Here is a 15,212-nt window from a genome sequence, read left to right as displayed (position 1 = left end):
GTTTTTGAGCTTTTAAACCTTTCCTTAAACAAAATCTCACACCGTTCTTACAGGGACTGTCTAATAGCACGTGCATGTGGAGCGGTCGAACAGGGTCCAAATATAAAAATAAAAATTTTAAAGAAATTTTCAACAATATATACATAAATTATAGTCTAAAACATCAAAATTTAAATACAGTACTGACTAATTTAGAGTTTATAATTTATAAAAAAATGTTAAACATATATAAATAGAACTATTAGTTTCTAAAGCTATTTCATTATGCTTTAAATATATCGTTAATATTTTTGAACAGGGTCCGAAAAATAATTGAGACGTTCTTATTTGATTTTGTGTATGTTTTGTGTTATCTAAGTTAATTATTCTTCTGAAATTTTGTTGTTTGTTGTGCATGCCATGAAGCTCGTGCTAAACGCATGGGTCGACCTATTTCTCGGTTTATATTTTGCCTATGCTTTGCTAGTCTCTGTTTTTTAAAATTGTTCAGTGTAGTGAGATAAGATAACCATGTCAAATAAGTATATGTGCTTTGTAATTGCATATATCTTAAATTTGTGTGTTTATAGTTTATATTATAACGTTTGTTTACCTCCATTGACTTTGCTGGTTTTTTATAACTTTAACTGCTTTAATTGCCAAAGAATATGTTCTTGCTTATTAAAAAATTAAGTATAACCCATAAAAAACTTCAATACAAGTAAATGACAAGACCAACGACTTTCAGCAGATACTATTCATTCATCTATTTATTTTTCATAAATGTGAAGATAACTTATATTTTGAAACTAAAATACTTTTCAAAAAATTATATTATGAAACATTTATAATGTAACCATGTATGCTCTTATAATGTTTAGCTATTAGACCTAACGTTGTAATTCAGTAGATAAATCTAAGAAGTATGTGTACATTTACTTGTGAAGATGTGGTAGTTATGAAATTTTAGAAGAATGTATTCCAGATTTAATTTTTAGTATACATTTTTTTTGTACAGCTATTAATTTTTAAAAAGGTATATCTCCAAAAGCTGCAATATATATCTCCAATTGGAAACATCGATTTCAAAATAAATGTAAGAATGTGACATACGTATAGTCAACCGTGAAATTATTTAGGTTTTTCTCACAAGAAAAATAAACAAATAAATGAAGTAAATGCAAGTAGGTGCCGAGTGGAATAACGCGGACGTTCTAATATATTATGTCAACTTGATCTCACTGCTTAACCCGATCTACACATTATTTTCCATCGATATAGATATTCTATTTGCATATTCCAGTTTATGTTTAAGAAGAACAAAATAACATTAACATCTGCCAACGTTTTAAACGTGAGCTCGTTAAAAGATAATCGTAGTGAAACAAAAATTAAATAAAAATCAAATCGAAACCCTCTCATTCATCGGTCGGAATGTCTTGTTACTATGTTAAGCATATCTAAAGCTTTATTTGGAACCGCGTTTGTCATTTGTAACTATGAAATTGGCAAGTATCATGCTCATTGTTTCCACATGCATAGTTTGTAAAAAGATGATCCGAAGATATAAGGTTTTGACCCTCATTTTCCACCTTCCTTATAAGATTCCGTATATATATATACTGTCACATGTGCACTCGACCCGCCATTGCTAGACGCTTCTTCTTGTTTGACTTCTTCCCACCACTGATATTTTATAGGGTTTTCATTATGAGTGTGACTGAATAACATTCATAGAGTAAATAAACTTAGAGTAAATGTTCTTTTAAGCTAACTCCATTTTTTCTACCAATCAGATAAAATTGTCTTTCAGCTTATTTACTCCAAAAAGATAAAAAAAAATGTAAAGTAATATTTTTCTCTATCCTAGACAAATGAAAAACTTTACTCCTAGTTTCGCGCTTTATTTTTCTTCCTTTTCCACCTTTATTTTTCACCTTCTTGCGCTATAACCATGACAAATGAAGCTTTTCTTTTTGCTTCTAATATTTCATTGTTCTGTTTTCACACGTATAAACCCAATATTTTTTTTTCAAATAAATCAATAAATACTCATTTTTAATATCTTAAATTTGTTTTCATTTATGACAAACTCGATATCTGAATTTCTGTGTATTTTACTCCGATTGTTACGTCATTAAAGTGACGTATATGATCGGCATAGTCCATGTTAATGGTAATTTGGTATGCGAACAAGTTATAATGAATTAGGTAACAAGTTATAATGAATTAGGTAAATACCTATATATACAAGCAATCATGTTAATGATTGTATTTGTACTAAGAAGTTTAGCGCCGTGTTATTTTTTCTAGATAACCTACGGTATTAAGAAAAACAAGCAATCATGTTTATGTTGTATCTTCTGAACTTTATGTAATTACTTTAGTCGAATGCTACCTAACTCAGTATAAACATAATTTAACAACATTATCTTACCCATAGAAAAAGGAAAATAAATATATAAATGTCGACTTTTCTAGCTGCGACTGCTTCCCGATCTGCGACCCAAACCACTTACAAATAGCAAACTTTTTCTGTTCCATTTTTTGAACCCGACCTTTACAATACAGAAACTCATATTCACAAAAGACTCAATCAGCCACGCAAAGGAGATAAAGGAAGTTCCATTTCCATAAAAATTAAATAAAAATAGCACTTTTTTATTGATCATGTGTAAAAACATGGTTTCGTTATATACCATTTTTAAATTCTATTATTTACTAAAATTTATGTTTGCTTGTGTTTAGAAAAATGATTTTGGTATATATATATATAACTAATGTGGTAAAGGTATAATATAAAACATGATTAACCTGTTAAACTATATCTTATAATTAATTTATGACTATTTTATTCAGTTCATTTCACCAATAATTATTCAATTATTAAATGTTATTTGATACATATAAGTAAGATCCATTATGATATTTTTTGGTTAACCAATAGTTTCCATGTCTTTTAGAGCATCTCCAATGTATTACTCCAAATTTTACTCCAAAATGGTGTAACTCCAAAATGAAGTTGGATTTTACTCCAATGTATTACTCTATTTTTAACTCCAAACAAAATGATTCTTTTTTTCATTTAGTTAATAATTGTTATTAGAGCATCTCCAATGTAAAACTCTATTTTTTCCTCTAAAATGGAGTAAAAGTGAAAATGAAGTAAAATTGCTTCAATCCTACTCCATTTCCCACTCCATAATGGAGTGATGAACAAACAAAAAATAAATTACTCCATTTATGGAGTAAATTTTATTATGGAGTGAGATATGGAGTTGGGTTGGAGCATTCCTTACTCCATATTCACTTTTACTCCATTTTAGAGAAAAAAAATGGAGTAGGAATGAAATATTAACCCAACTATTTTATGTTTACAAAATTTCTATAATAATATATTTTATTTAAATTAAATATTTATCATTAAAAATACAACTAGAGATTATCTTCCACTTTCAATTCGTGCAGATTTTATCATATGTAATTTTTCTAATTCAAAAATATTTTTATGCATTAAAAAACATAAAGAAAAATAAAGTTTGTTTTGTAATTTGAATTATGTATTGGGTCCTATTGTTTGTTTGTGCATATATCAAGTTCAACAAGTACAAATGTTATCAATCAAAATTTTGATCCACAAAACTAAAAAACTCATCTATTCCGTTTGAATAATACTTCACCGCTTTTGGTAGTTTCAAAAATAATTTACCGAATTAATTATTATATTACTTATTTATATTATATTTATTTTATATTTTTTATTCTTAGTTTTGACTTTTATGAGTTTATGCATATTTTCTGTAAACTATAAAGTAGTAATTTTTAGTGGAGTATTATATTTTTTTATGTTATTATATTATTTTAAGTATGAAATAAAAATATTAAAAAATCAAAGGGACCGTTTCATAAATATAAAAAGTTCAACTCCAAAATGGAGTAATGGATAAGCTTACTCCATAAATGAAGTAACCCTAGCTATTACTTCATTTTGGAGTTGAATATGAAATGTGATTGAAAAATATTTTACTCTGTAATTGAGTTTGGAGTCAAAAATGGAATAGGATTAGAGATGCCCTTAGACCAACATGTAGCTTTGGGCCGTGGACAATATAATTGCAAAGAAAAGAAATGAGAAAACGTAATAAATATTTATTTTTGTGCAACCAACAAGTATGAAACATGATAATTAACGTTGAAAATACTGGTAATTAAAAAAATATCAACAATCAGCCAATCAAGGGTCTGCTATATAACCATGAAAAAATCAAATAAATAGACGCCTTTTTATTATCGAAATAAATAAATATATATTTCCCAAAAGAGTTGTGCTTGGTATCTTTCCTCTCTGTTTCTAGCCTCCTTCCTCCATCTTTCAGTTAAAATCTCCAGAAAAGGAAGGAAGAAAGGAGACACTTGGAGCAAAGGCTATCTTTAATCTTATGTGATCATAAAGAAGATAAACCCAAAAAAGAGCAAAGTCAAAACTTGTTTTGTGTGATGGGGAACTTCTGTCCTTGTGGATCTTCTAGCGTTCGACACGAACAGAGCCCTGCCTCCACCAAGCCCCTCTCAGGTTCATACACATACCCATCTCTCTGTTTCTATTTTCCAGTGATTCCGAAGTTTTTTTTTTGAGTTGTTGAATTAAGAAGAACAGAGAAAGGCTTCAACTTTGAAAATGTCAATGCTTTGCTCTATTTTCATCATTTCGTTTTAAGCCAACCTCTTTAGTAAAGTTTCAATCTAACTATTGATCCGACAGTGATGAGACATGTGCAAAGTCCAGTTAACACAAAGCTTCCGCCGCCGTTGGTCGCAAAGTCGCCGGCTAGAGGGTTGAAACCAAAGTTTCCGGCGGCGGAAACAGGACGGCAACCAACTCGTGACAGACCGCAGGAGACGCCTAGACCCGTCGATGACCCATCTCGTGAAAACCCGCAGGAGACGCCTAGACCCGTGGATACTCCACCGTCAAAGCCGGTGGAGAAGTTGGGTATGCGGAAGAAGGCAGTGCCGCCGAGCGGGAAGATAGTGACGCCGAATCTGAAGATGTTTTTACTGGAGAATCTCAGGACGGCGACGAAGAATTTCCGGCCGGAGTCTATGATCGGAGAAGGCGGGTTCGGACAGGTTTTCAAAGGATGGCTCGACGAGAAGACGTTAGCTCCGTCGAAGCCCGGTGTCGGAATACCGGTAGCCGTTAAGAAATCAAACCCTGATAGTGCTCAAGGCTTACATGAATGGCAGGCAAGTAACTACTCCACTTTTTATTTCCTTTTTCATTTTCATTTTGCATTGAAATCATTAATAGTTTCTAATTCAGGCAATAATACTCACATAATAGATTGGAAATATCATTTGTGCATTTAAACTGGAGAAAAGTTAGTGAACTTTGCAACGGGGATAGACAGACCCTAGATACTATTTATGAAAGAAGTAACAAAAAGTAGTAGTCTGGTCGTTTTAAATAATGATTGTTTATACTGTTATTACTTGATGTTTTAAAATTAAACACATAAATGAAAATATATTTAACTTTTACTTTTATGAATAAAAAGATCATTAATTATCAAACTAAACGTATTTTAATTAATAAAAAGAAAATGAATAATATAAATAGTCATAAAATATATAAAAGTTAATAACTTTCACACTAAAATAGAAAATACCATCTAATTTAAAACAAAAATTATATACTGTTCAAAACAGAAGGAGTATTAAAGGTATAATCACAAGTACATGGGTCAAATAGATTATAACTTTTTGGACATCAGATGAAATAAAAGTAGTCTTAAAACATTCTCCGGAAACATCTTAGTTTACTAATTATAAATTAGTTGCCAGGTTGATCAATCTAAATGATAGTTTTTGAAACATACTTATGGATTTAGTAGTACTGATTAGTCGAATAAATCACATGCTGTAAATTTGGCACTACGTACTAATTTAGAAGTTATTTGTACAACTAATCAATTTAGGGTTTATATGTCACTAACAAAAAGTTACAACAAAACGTATATGGTATTAATAATTCAGTGGCGTGTTACACATAGTTGTATTTGAAAATACATTTTAATCATTTAAAATTGAATCTAATTGTACCCGTCTCATGTATATCACCTAAAAGAAGAAGAAGTCAATACAACATTACGCTAAAAAGAAGAAGAAGAGTTCAATGGATTATCACATAACCGTAGTCAATCAAGAGAAAAATACGTATATAATAATCAATGATGTGAACATAAATATTTAATGATATGGTTGGATGCTTTCTTCTGTTGATGCGTGGAAATTATTTTCTTCTTTGTGTATTGTCTCCAGCAAGAAATTTCCGTCATAGCTACAATATCGAATAAAAAGGGTCAACATTCATAACCTTGTTTATAGGAGTATATTTATATTTATAAATAAAATATGTAATATTGACCTGTGACAAAAATGAAACAAATAATCTTGTTTATCAACAAACAAATAGTAAATATTGACCTGATTTTCGACAAGAAATGATGATAGATAGCTTTGACCATTGACTTTTCAAATATGTTTGAGACATGCTGGACTCCTAAGAGCATCATTATTGCAAGTCCTTGTGCTTAGGTCCTTAATTAAGGAACTTTCGGTTTGAGTTTCCGTAAAGTCCTTAACCCACAATTATATACATCTATATAATATATACATATACATATATATGTATTAAGGACTCAAACACAAGGACTTGCAATAATGATGCTCTGAATAACTCCAAGTCTCCAAACCTACAAAATCGAATAAATAAATAAAGAAATTTTATATATTGTAAATTGCAGTGTGAAGTGAAATTCTTAGGGAAGTTTCACCATCCAAATCTTGTCAAGCTTTTGGGCTATTGCTGGGAAGAGAATCAGTTCCTCTTGGTGTACGAGTATTTGCCCAAAGGAAGCCTTGAAAATCACCTCTTCTCAAGTACGATTTCACTCAACCATCAATCACCTTGTTTTATACATCCTTTTTCTTTTTGACAACCTTATACATATCTTTATATCATTTGTGTGTGCATGTAAATGTGAATGCAGAAGGAGAGGCGTTGACATGGGACACACGTTTGAAAATAGCCATTGAAGCAGCTCAAGGACTTAACTTCTTGCATAACTCCGAGAAGAGTGTTATTTACAGAGACTTTAAGGCTTCCAACATTCTTCTTGATTCCGTATGTCGTTTCTTTGTCATCTCTAGTTCCCACACGTTACTCCATGCGTGTTTTGTATGTCCTTATTTTTTAGGCTAACAAATTAATTTGTTGCCGTTTCATTCAGAACTTCAATGCCAAGCTTTCTGACTTCGGTCTAGCCAAACTTGGTCCGATCAATGGATTCTCTCACGTGACCACACGTGTCATGGGCACACAAGGCTATGCAGCTCCCGAGTACATGGCGACAGGTAATAAAAACGTGCAGTTATACGACAGCATGTGTAATTGATGTTTTGAATAAGTATATAGTTTATTTGAATCTTGGATTACATAAAATGTTTTGTTTCGTGTTATATAGGTCATTTATACGTACGGAGTGATGTTTACGGATTTGGAGTTGTCCTCTTAGAGATATTAACCGGTCTAAGAGCACTCGACCCAAACCGACCACCTCTGCAGCTGAATCTCGTGGAATGGGCTAAACCGGGTTTGACACAGAAAAAGAAGATCCAAAAAATGATGGACCCACGGCTCGAGCACAAGTATCCAATTTCGGCTGTGATCAGAACTGCAGCACTCATTCTACGGTGTGTGGAGGAGGACCCGAAGAACCGACCGCCTATGGACGAAGTACTCAGAGAGTTAGAAATCGTGAGGACTATGAGAGACGAACCAAAAGAAGAGAAGCGTAAGCGAAGCGGTGGTGGTCCAGATAATAACCGGATTAATCGATATGGTTCACCGCACGTCCGTGGAACCGGTCGAACCAGATAGTAACGTGTCTCTTTGCCTTTGGATCAGTCATATTATGATGTACACACTACACTATAGTCTATACACAAACATACGTAAAACCTTTATTTTTATAAAAATAGATGTGATACTTTGAATCTTGGGAATAGTTGTAAAAAACCTATGAACAATGCTTACACAACACACACATACTATATGTGATATCTTTCTCTTCTTGTCAGGAAAGGCATACACTGACATATCAGCAAGCGATAATGGCAATGTATCAGAAGAGTCTCGTGCTTTCCTATTTAGCTTCAGATGTTCGGCCTCGCGTTGAGACAGCTGCTAGCTAGTTTCCGGCAAAGAGATTAATCAGCATATAGTAAAAGAACGAAATGACAATTTCTCGCAAAATTGTCATATCAGAGATCAATATAAATAATCATAACCGGAAATACTGCGTTGCAAGATCCTTTTATGCAATTCTTTTGTAACTAGGAGGAAGGCAAAGAGTAGTGCGTTATTCGGTAAAAAAAAACATATGATTAGTGAAATAAATATAGTTTTTATGTTTACATCTCTATGTGATTGGAACTATGATTGCTTTGATTTCATAACTGTGATGACAAAAGTTTCAAAACGAACATGTACGGACTAATTATGTATCCCAAAAGAGCAAAAACAAAAATTTCGTCAACAGCAGGGTTCGAACCTGCGCGGGCGAAGCCCAACAGATTTCAAGTCTGTCTCCTTAACCACTCGGACATATTGACTATCATGACTGGTTTTAACAAGATTACCTAATATTATTGGGAATTAGATGAAGCCAATCAAATTAAGTAGATCGTATAGACTTTTGTTTACATCAAGCATGTGGTCATGACGACAGCGACAGGGTTGAACACTTGGGGACTTGTGCTTTACAATAACGCTCTGCTTTTGTTTCCTCTTGAGTTGCTTATAATGGGAGAGTTGAAGAAGATCAAGGATTACATGATTTACTTTGAGAACTCTTCTCAGGAGAAAAGTTACAGAACTGTATTGGTCACATACTTCACTATTTCTTTATTTAAAGCAAAACTTGCGCAGTATTGCATTGAGAATTAGTTGAAGCCAATAAAATTAAGTGGCTAGTGAATCTAACAAAACACATATAAATAATTTGAGCAAAAATCATTGCTTTTTGAAAATTTCCTGACAAAAAAAAAACTGTCAAAGCAGAGAGAGATGTAAGACCCTGAAATGATGGCAATGAGTCTTTTTAGCATACATTGAACTTGGCCAAGTCAATGCATAGTGTAAGCTTTCGTAATTCACGATTGTATTCATGGACTTGAAGATATTAATATACCTTATGAGCTTTTTCTCCAAACTGCTTTCATTTTCCAAGCACAACAACTAATTAGATTCATTTTGAGGAACTCTATTAGCTTTTAACCTAAGAGCCAGAAAAGAAGCCGTTGAACAAAGGAGAGTAGGAGATATAATGTTACATCCGCAAGTAGAAAAAGTTGAATTTGGTCTCAATAAGCTTGGAAGGAGAGGAGAGTTGGACTGGTTTTATTGTTTACAGGTTGGTCTCAGTCCAAAAAAAATAGAATGTTGATTCGCTTTGCACCAGATCAAAGTGGCTATCCATTGGAAAATATTGTCAAGAAACCAGAATCTTGTGTGCAAAGGAGTCTAGAAAAGTCAGGGAAGAAGAAGCAAAAGTGGTGGTTTAAGTTCAAAAGCATGCCAGTGATACACAATTTGGTGGATAGTTCGAATGAAACATGAAGTGGGGGAGTCATCTTTTTGGGTTCAGATGACCTGTCTCTGTGGCATAAAACAATTGGTGTTAGCACTGTTGGGACATTGATACGAGACACCAATGCAGGAGCAAGTTATATCCATGTTGCTGAACCTTATATGTTTGTTTGAGAAGGGTGCTGAATAAGAAATCAATTTGTGAAACTGAATCAGTTCCAACCTATGGTGATGACTCGTTTTGATTCCATCATCGACACGTGTTGGTTCATGCCAACGAGATGCTGAAAACATGCTGCCTTGATAATCATAATCAGAGGAGATAGATGTAACACCATCTAAGGCTTATCAGAGAAATTAAAGTTGAAGAAGTTATAGCTTCTCTGTTCTTACTTGAGAATACAAGATAGTTACTCAGAACAAGGTTTTACAAATCTAGCAAACAATACTCAAATCAAGACATACAATTCTCTTTGTTAAATCAATGAACAATCACCAAAACACAATAATAATTAAAAGAGTTTATGATCCTTAACTTCTACAGATTACTCAATTCGTAAGATGTTTTGTTTGGCAGCCAAATCACCCTCCTGAAAGTCCAAAGAAAAGAAGATAAGTCTGAGTGAAACTAAGATTCTTTCAAAGTAAATCAAAGAGATTAAGAGCTATGTCATACCAAGCGATTTATCTAGGCTTGTTTCTTATCTTCTCTTCCTCCTCTTCCTCAGTTATGTCCGGGTACACGTACTGGTCAGGTAGTAGAAAACGGTCTTCAAAATATCACATAGAAAAACAAAAAGAGTTAAAAAAAAATACAAAATTTTGTTATTCAGAACTAGTCTTGTAAAATTAATTGACTTACAAAGCTTCAATTGGTTTTTCAGAGGTCCAGGGACTGCTACCCATCGATCTCCCACCATAAGCATATCTACACCCTATTAGTATCAGAAATAAGATGCAAATTTTAATTTACGTCTCTTTTTTTCCCAACTGTATATATATAATAAACGTACACATACCTCGGTGAAAATCTGCAAGAAAATAAACTAATTAATAACTCATGAAAATATTGTTAGGTTTTTGAGTCTGAAAATCTCACCTTGAGAAGTTTCTCATCGTACTGCTTCCCAATGGACTGAGACAACTGAGATCTGACGTCGTTGAAGAGACTCTCCAGAGACTTAGTAGCATCTGCCATCTCAACTGGACGATCGACACGCCTTCTCTAAAAAATAGGTCCTTTAACTACTGGATAGCCTAAGTTTGGGTGTCTTAAATTTTGGGCCTGAATTTTAAAGCCTAGTCCGATCCTAAAAGGTTTAGGTCTAGAGCTTTTCGTGTTAAAAATGGTAAATTAAAATTAAATATATTAAATTTAAAGTCAAAATTAATTTAATTTTAAATTTAAATAATCATCTATATATGTCTATAAAATCCAAAACTAAAATAAATGCCTTATCTAATAAACCAATAAAAATAAAAAAAAAGAAATATTATTTTAACTCTAATCAATAGAAACCGTATAACCAAGATTATTATGATGTACAATAATAGTTTTATTCATGATTAGGGGTGAAATGCCACTTGAACCCAGAACTAACTGGTTCTCTCTGAAATGCGTTGAGTTGTGCTTTTTCGAATTCCTGCACTCATGGGTATACGATATGGCGTGTCTTTTCTAGTTGATTTTGATTCGACATTAAAAATATATTGATTTTTCGTATGTTAACAAGTTTGATAATCATAATTGGAAATACAAGGTTGTTTTTTCCTGAGCAAACAAATTAAAGATCCATCCATTCAAATATGTCACGTAAAAAACCGTAGTTCCATCTTTCTTTTGAAGTCGCAAAGCTTGGACATCGAAGCTATGCTGAACAATCTCACCTCACACCAAAGCAAGAGACTTGTCACGATCTTTTCCTTCGTCAAGCCTACATATACAACATAGTTTTCAGGTTACCAACAAAAGGGCAATCAGAAAATTCCCTTAACCGCAATGCAATACTTCACAAACGCTTCTAGCGTTATCCTCTGTTCCCAGATGAACCTCATCAAACCATGTGATGAAGGTTCATCCCCGCAACTATGATCTTATACTTGTCTCTCTTTGCTAGCAGCGAGCTTCTACTCCACACTTGTTGGATAATTTCAATCTTGTAGAAACTTAACATATTATTAGATGTTTAATATGTCAAGATAAACAAAATAATGAAATAAGAAAATGAAGTTTTCTGTTTAAGTTAGGTTTGTGTTTTCCATATCCCACATGTTTAAGGGAATTGTCTTTCATATAAATATAGGTCTAATGGAGAGGTATTCCATATGATCTAAGAGAAACATATTGAGAGCTTTAGTTTTTAGTAGTTTCTAAAGCTAATAGAAAAATAGTTCTTATAATTATTGTGTTTTTAGAGATTAGAATTAATATAAGAGCCTCAGATTGGAGAATCGATCTAAGCTTAAATTGTAGCTTAAGATCCTGGTGCTTGTGAACAAGAGATCGCATAAGCAAGATGGCGGACGTGACTAGGGCTCCACGTACGAAGGACCTTGGATCTGCATCCATCCAATGTCTGATGTTGACATCGACAAACTACACAGTTTGGTCGATGATGATGAATGTTCTACTTCGTGTTCATGAAGTGTGGGACACGATCCAATCCGGTTTAGATGATCAGAAGAAGAACGATGTTGCGATAGCTCTTTTGTTTCAATATGTTCCTGAGACATTGATTCTCCAGGTGGCGAACAAACCACATCAAAACAGATCTGGAACGCCATCAAGTCGCGACACCTTAGAGCTGATCGTGTAAGGGAGGCGAGACTTCAGATGGTGATGACAGAGTTCGATAGGTTGAAGATGGATGATAACGATACGGTCGATGACTTCAAGGGGAAGATATCAGTCATATCATCTAAAGCAACCTCTTTGGGAGAGAACATAGAAGAATACAAGATGGTCAAGAAGTTCTTGAAGGGTCTTCTGAGGCACAAGTACATCCAGATCGTAACGTCGCTTGAGCAAGTGCTAGACTTCAACAAGACGGGTTTTGAGGATATAGTTGGAAGGCTGAAGGAGTACGAGGCGTGTAGGAGAAGAAACTCAGAAAGAAGCTCAAGGGAAGCTGATATTTTCGAACAATGAAGAGCATAGTTAGAGGGGCTATGAGAATTTCCATGGTAGAGGAAGAGGACGGAACGGTAGAGGCAAAGGTCGAGGTAGGTCACACAACCAAAACCGTGCGTCACACACCAAAGATAACAACTCGAAGAAAAAGCTGATACGTTGGAGATGTGACGAGCCTGGTCACTATGCAACTGTCTGTCCCGAGAAGACATCAAAGAATCAAGAAACCAACGTAAACGAGACAGAAGAGGCCGATGCACTCTATGTACACGAGGTGGTGTTCTTGAACGAAGATAAGGTGATTCCGAATAATCTTGATATCGACAAAGGCAATGCAAGTGTCTGGTATTTGGATAATGGAGCGAGTAATCACATGACGAGAAACGAGGAGTTCTTTTTGAGTTTGAATCTCAACACCAAAGGGAAGGTGAAGTTTGGTGATGGATTGTGTGTTGATATTGTAGGAAAGGGTGTGATTACTTTTGTGTGCAAGACTGGAAAGATAAAGGTATTGAAAGACATATACTACATACCTGATCTGAAGCATAATAAATTGAGTCTTGGGCAAGCAACAAAAGATGGATGTGAGGTTAACATGAAAGATCTCTACTTAACACTCACATATTCACATGGAAGGTTGCTAGAACGTGTTACAAGATCTCCAAATCTTCTCTACAAGACCCCTATGGAGATAAGTTACCCGAAGTGTTTACATGTCAGGGACGAATATGCTACATGGAAGTGGCATATTCGACTAGAACATTCATGGACATCCAAAGGGTCCATAACACCCAAGGCAGAATGGAACCCACAATCCCAGTTGGAGGCAGACACACAATATCCTTAAAACAAAGCAAAGTCTCAGTGAATTCCATTCATGCAGCTATGTAAACTGCGTTTTTGACCGGTATATGCTTCCACACCTCCACTGCAAAAGGGCAGGTAAAATAGATATGCATCTTTGTCTCCTTTTTTTTTGCATCTAGGACAGTTTGTAGCTGATAAAATTCCTCTTTTTTGAAGGTTTTCTCCAAGGGGAATCGCGTTATTGATAATTGACCATATGAATTGTCTCAGCTTAGATGAGCAATTGCTTCTCCATACATCTTGTGTCCAGTTGAAACTATCATCCGTACTGATTGTCTGTTGTTGGTTCTTCTTGGATGCAGAGAAGTATCCAGATCTTGTAGAGTAGATTCATGTTGGCCAGGGCTGCCAAATAAATATGTCTTCCACTCTGCTTCTACTCGGGTGAAGACTTAAGAACTTTTCTAAAAGCTTAGGTAGGAATTTTCCGACTCTTGCTTTATTCCATTTCAGGTCTATAGTTAGGGGATCCGAGACCATAAGATCCATACCTTCTTCTGGGATAGGTCCATAAGGTTTGATATTTGCGTCTAGAGAAATCCATGAGTCCTTCCAAACTGTAGTTGTATGTCTGTTGTCAATAACCTTTCCTATGTTGTCCTTCAATAGGTCTCTCCCAAACAGGATGCTCCACCATCAATGTGAGCAGGAGCTTGGTAGGTTTGTGTCTAGGAAGCCTTGTCTTTGGCAATACTTTCCTTTCAGGATCCTAGCTAGGAGGCAATTTGGAACTGTGATGATCCTCCACGCTAGCTTAGCCAATAGAGCCTTAGTAAAGAGTTGAATATCCCTTAAGCCCAGTACCCCCATAGCCTTTGGGCACGTCAAAAGATTCCATGATACCCAACAAATCTTCTTGCTTCCATCAGAACCACCCCACCAAAATCTTGTTAATACTGACTGTATTCTTTTGCAAAGACTTATAGGGATTTGGAAGCAGCTCATCGTATATGTTAGGATCACGGTTAGAACGGCTTTTAGCAGAGTTAACTTTTCTGCTCTACTGAGGAAACATGTAGACCATCTCATAGATCTTTAACGTATATGATCCACTATAGAAGTAAATAGATCTCTCTTTCTCCTTCCAAAATGTTCAGGCAGACCAAGATATTTACCTAAGCCTCCTACTTTACTACTTTATTGATTCCTAAGATTTTTTTGCTGCAGACTTGACCTCATGTGGGGCTTTTGAAGAAAAGGTGATGAAGGATTTGATCTTATTTATCTTCTGGCCTGAGTCCTTTCTATACTCCGAGAGGATTTGTACTAATTTTTCACAACTTGTACGGTTTGCTTGACAGAAGAACATGGTGTCATCTGCGAAGAGCAGATGATTCACCCTTGGACAAGCTCTCGCAACTCTTATACCCTGGAGTGTTCCATCATTCTCACCCTTTCGACATAAGCCAGTTAAGACTTCTCCGCAAAGTATGAAGATCACAAAGTATGAAGATGTACGGCGACATGGGGTCTCCTTGTCGAATTCCTCGGTGATGTTTTACATTTCCATTTACCGAGCCATTGACTAGATATGAGTATGATACCGTTGTGATGCATTGCATGATCCAGTTTATCCAAGTACCA

At 34.7% G+C, this 15,212-nt stretch overlaps 2 protein-coding genes and 1 non-coding gene across 3 annotated transcripts; 2 read left to right on the top strand and 1 right to left on the bottom strand.

Moving 5' to 3' along the window:
• Positions 1–4,190: 4,190 nt before the first annotated feature.
• Positions 4,191–8,039, top strand: LOC106397570 (probable serine/threonine-protein kinase PIX13). Its single transcript, XM_013838181.3, has 6 exons — positions 4,191–4,552; positions 4,742–5,226; positions 6,786–6,921; positions 7,032–7,165; positions 7,272–7,395; positions 7,506–8,039. The coding sequence occupies exons 1-6, from the start codon at positions 4,477–4,479 to the stop codon at positions 7,919–7,921; spliced, it is 1,371 nt and encodes a 456-aa protein (XP_013693635.1). The 5' UTR covers positions 4,191–4,476; the 3' UTR covers positions 7,922–8,039.
• Positions 8,040–8,573: 534 nt separating this feature from the next.
• Positions 8,574–8,655, bottom strand: TRNAS-UGA. The gene has a single exon. It is a non-coding gene; the product is annotated as a tRNA-Ser (tRNA).
• Positions 8,656–12,464: 3,809 nt separating this feature from the next.
• Positions 12,465–13,608, top strand: LOC106412298. The gene is made up of 2 exons (XM_013853217.1): positions 12,465–12,712; positions 12,819–13,608. Exons 1-2 carry the CDS (start codon positions 12,465–12,467, stop codon positions 13,606–13,608), a joined length of 1,038 nt encoding a protein of 345 aa, XP_013708671.1.
• Positions 13,609–15,212: the final 1,604 nt, after the last annotated feature.

The sequence above is a fragment of the Brassica napus genome, chromosome A2, assembly GCF_020379485.1.
Source record: "Brassica napus cultivar Da-Ae chromosome A2, Da-Ae, whole genome shotgun sequence".
NCBI classification, from domain to species: Eukaryota; Viridiplantae; Streptophyta; class Magnoliopsida; order Brassicales; family Brassicaceae; genus Brassica; species Brassica napus.
The sequence above is the reverse complement of the archived record's forward strand: the minus strand, read 5'-3'. Positions and strand labels throughout refer to the sequence as shown.

What these genes read in the sequence shown, in the direction of transcription:
- LOC106397570 (XM_013838181.3), top strand. Translation starts at nt 4,477, where the DNA reads ATGGGGAACTTCTGTCCTTGTGGATCTTCTAGCGTTCGACACGAACAG. An exon ending in TGAAAATCACCTCTTCTCAA is followed by an intron (nt 6,922 to 7,031) that starts GTACGATTTCAC and finishes ATGTGAATGCAG; the next exon opens with AAGGAGAGGCGTTGACATGG. An exon ending in CCAACATTCTTCTTGATTCC is followed by an intron (nt 7,166 to 7,271) that starts GTATGTCGTTTC and finishes CGTTTCATTCAG; the next exon opens with AACTTCAATGCCAAGCTTTC.
- LOC106412298 (XM_013853217.1), top strand. Translation starts at nt 12,465, where the DNA reads ATGGTGATGACAGAGTTCGATAGGTTGAAGATGGATGATAACGATACG. An exon ending in ATAGTTGGAAGGCTGAAGGA is followed by an intron (nt 12,713 to 12,818) that starts GTACGAGGCGTG and finishes TTTCCATGGTAG; the next exon opens with AGGAAGAGGACGGAACGGTA.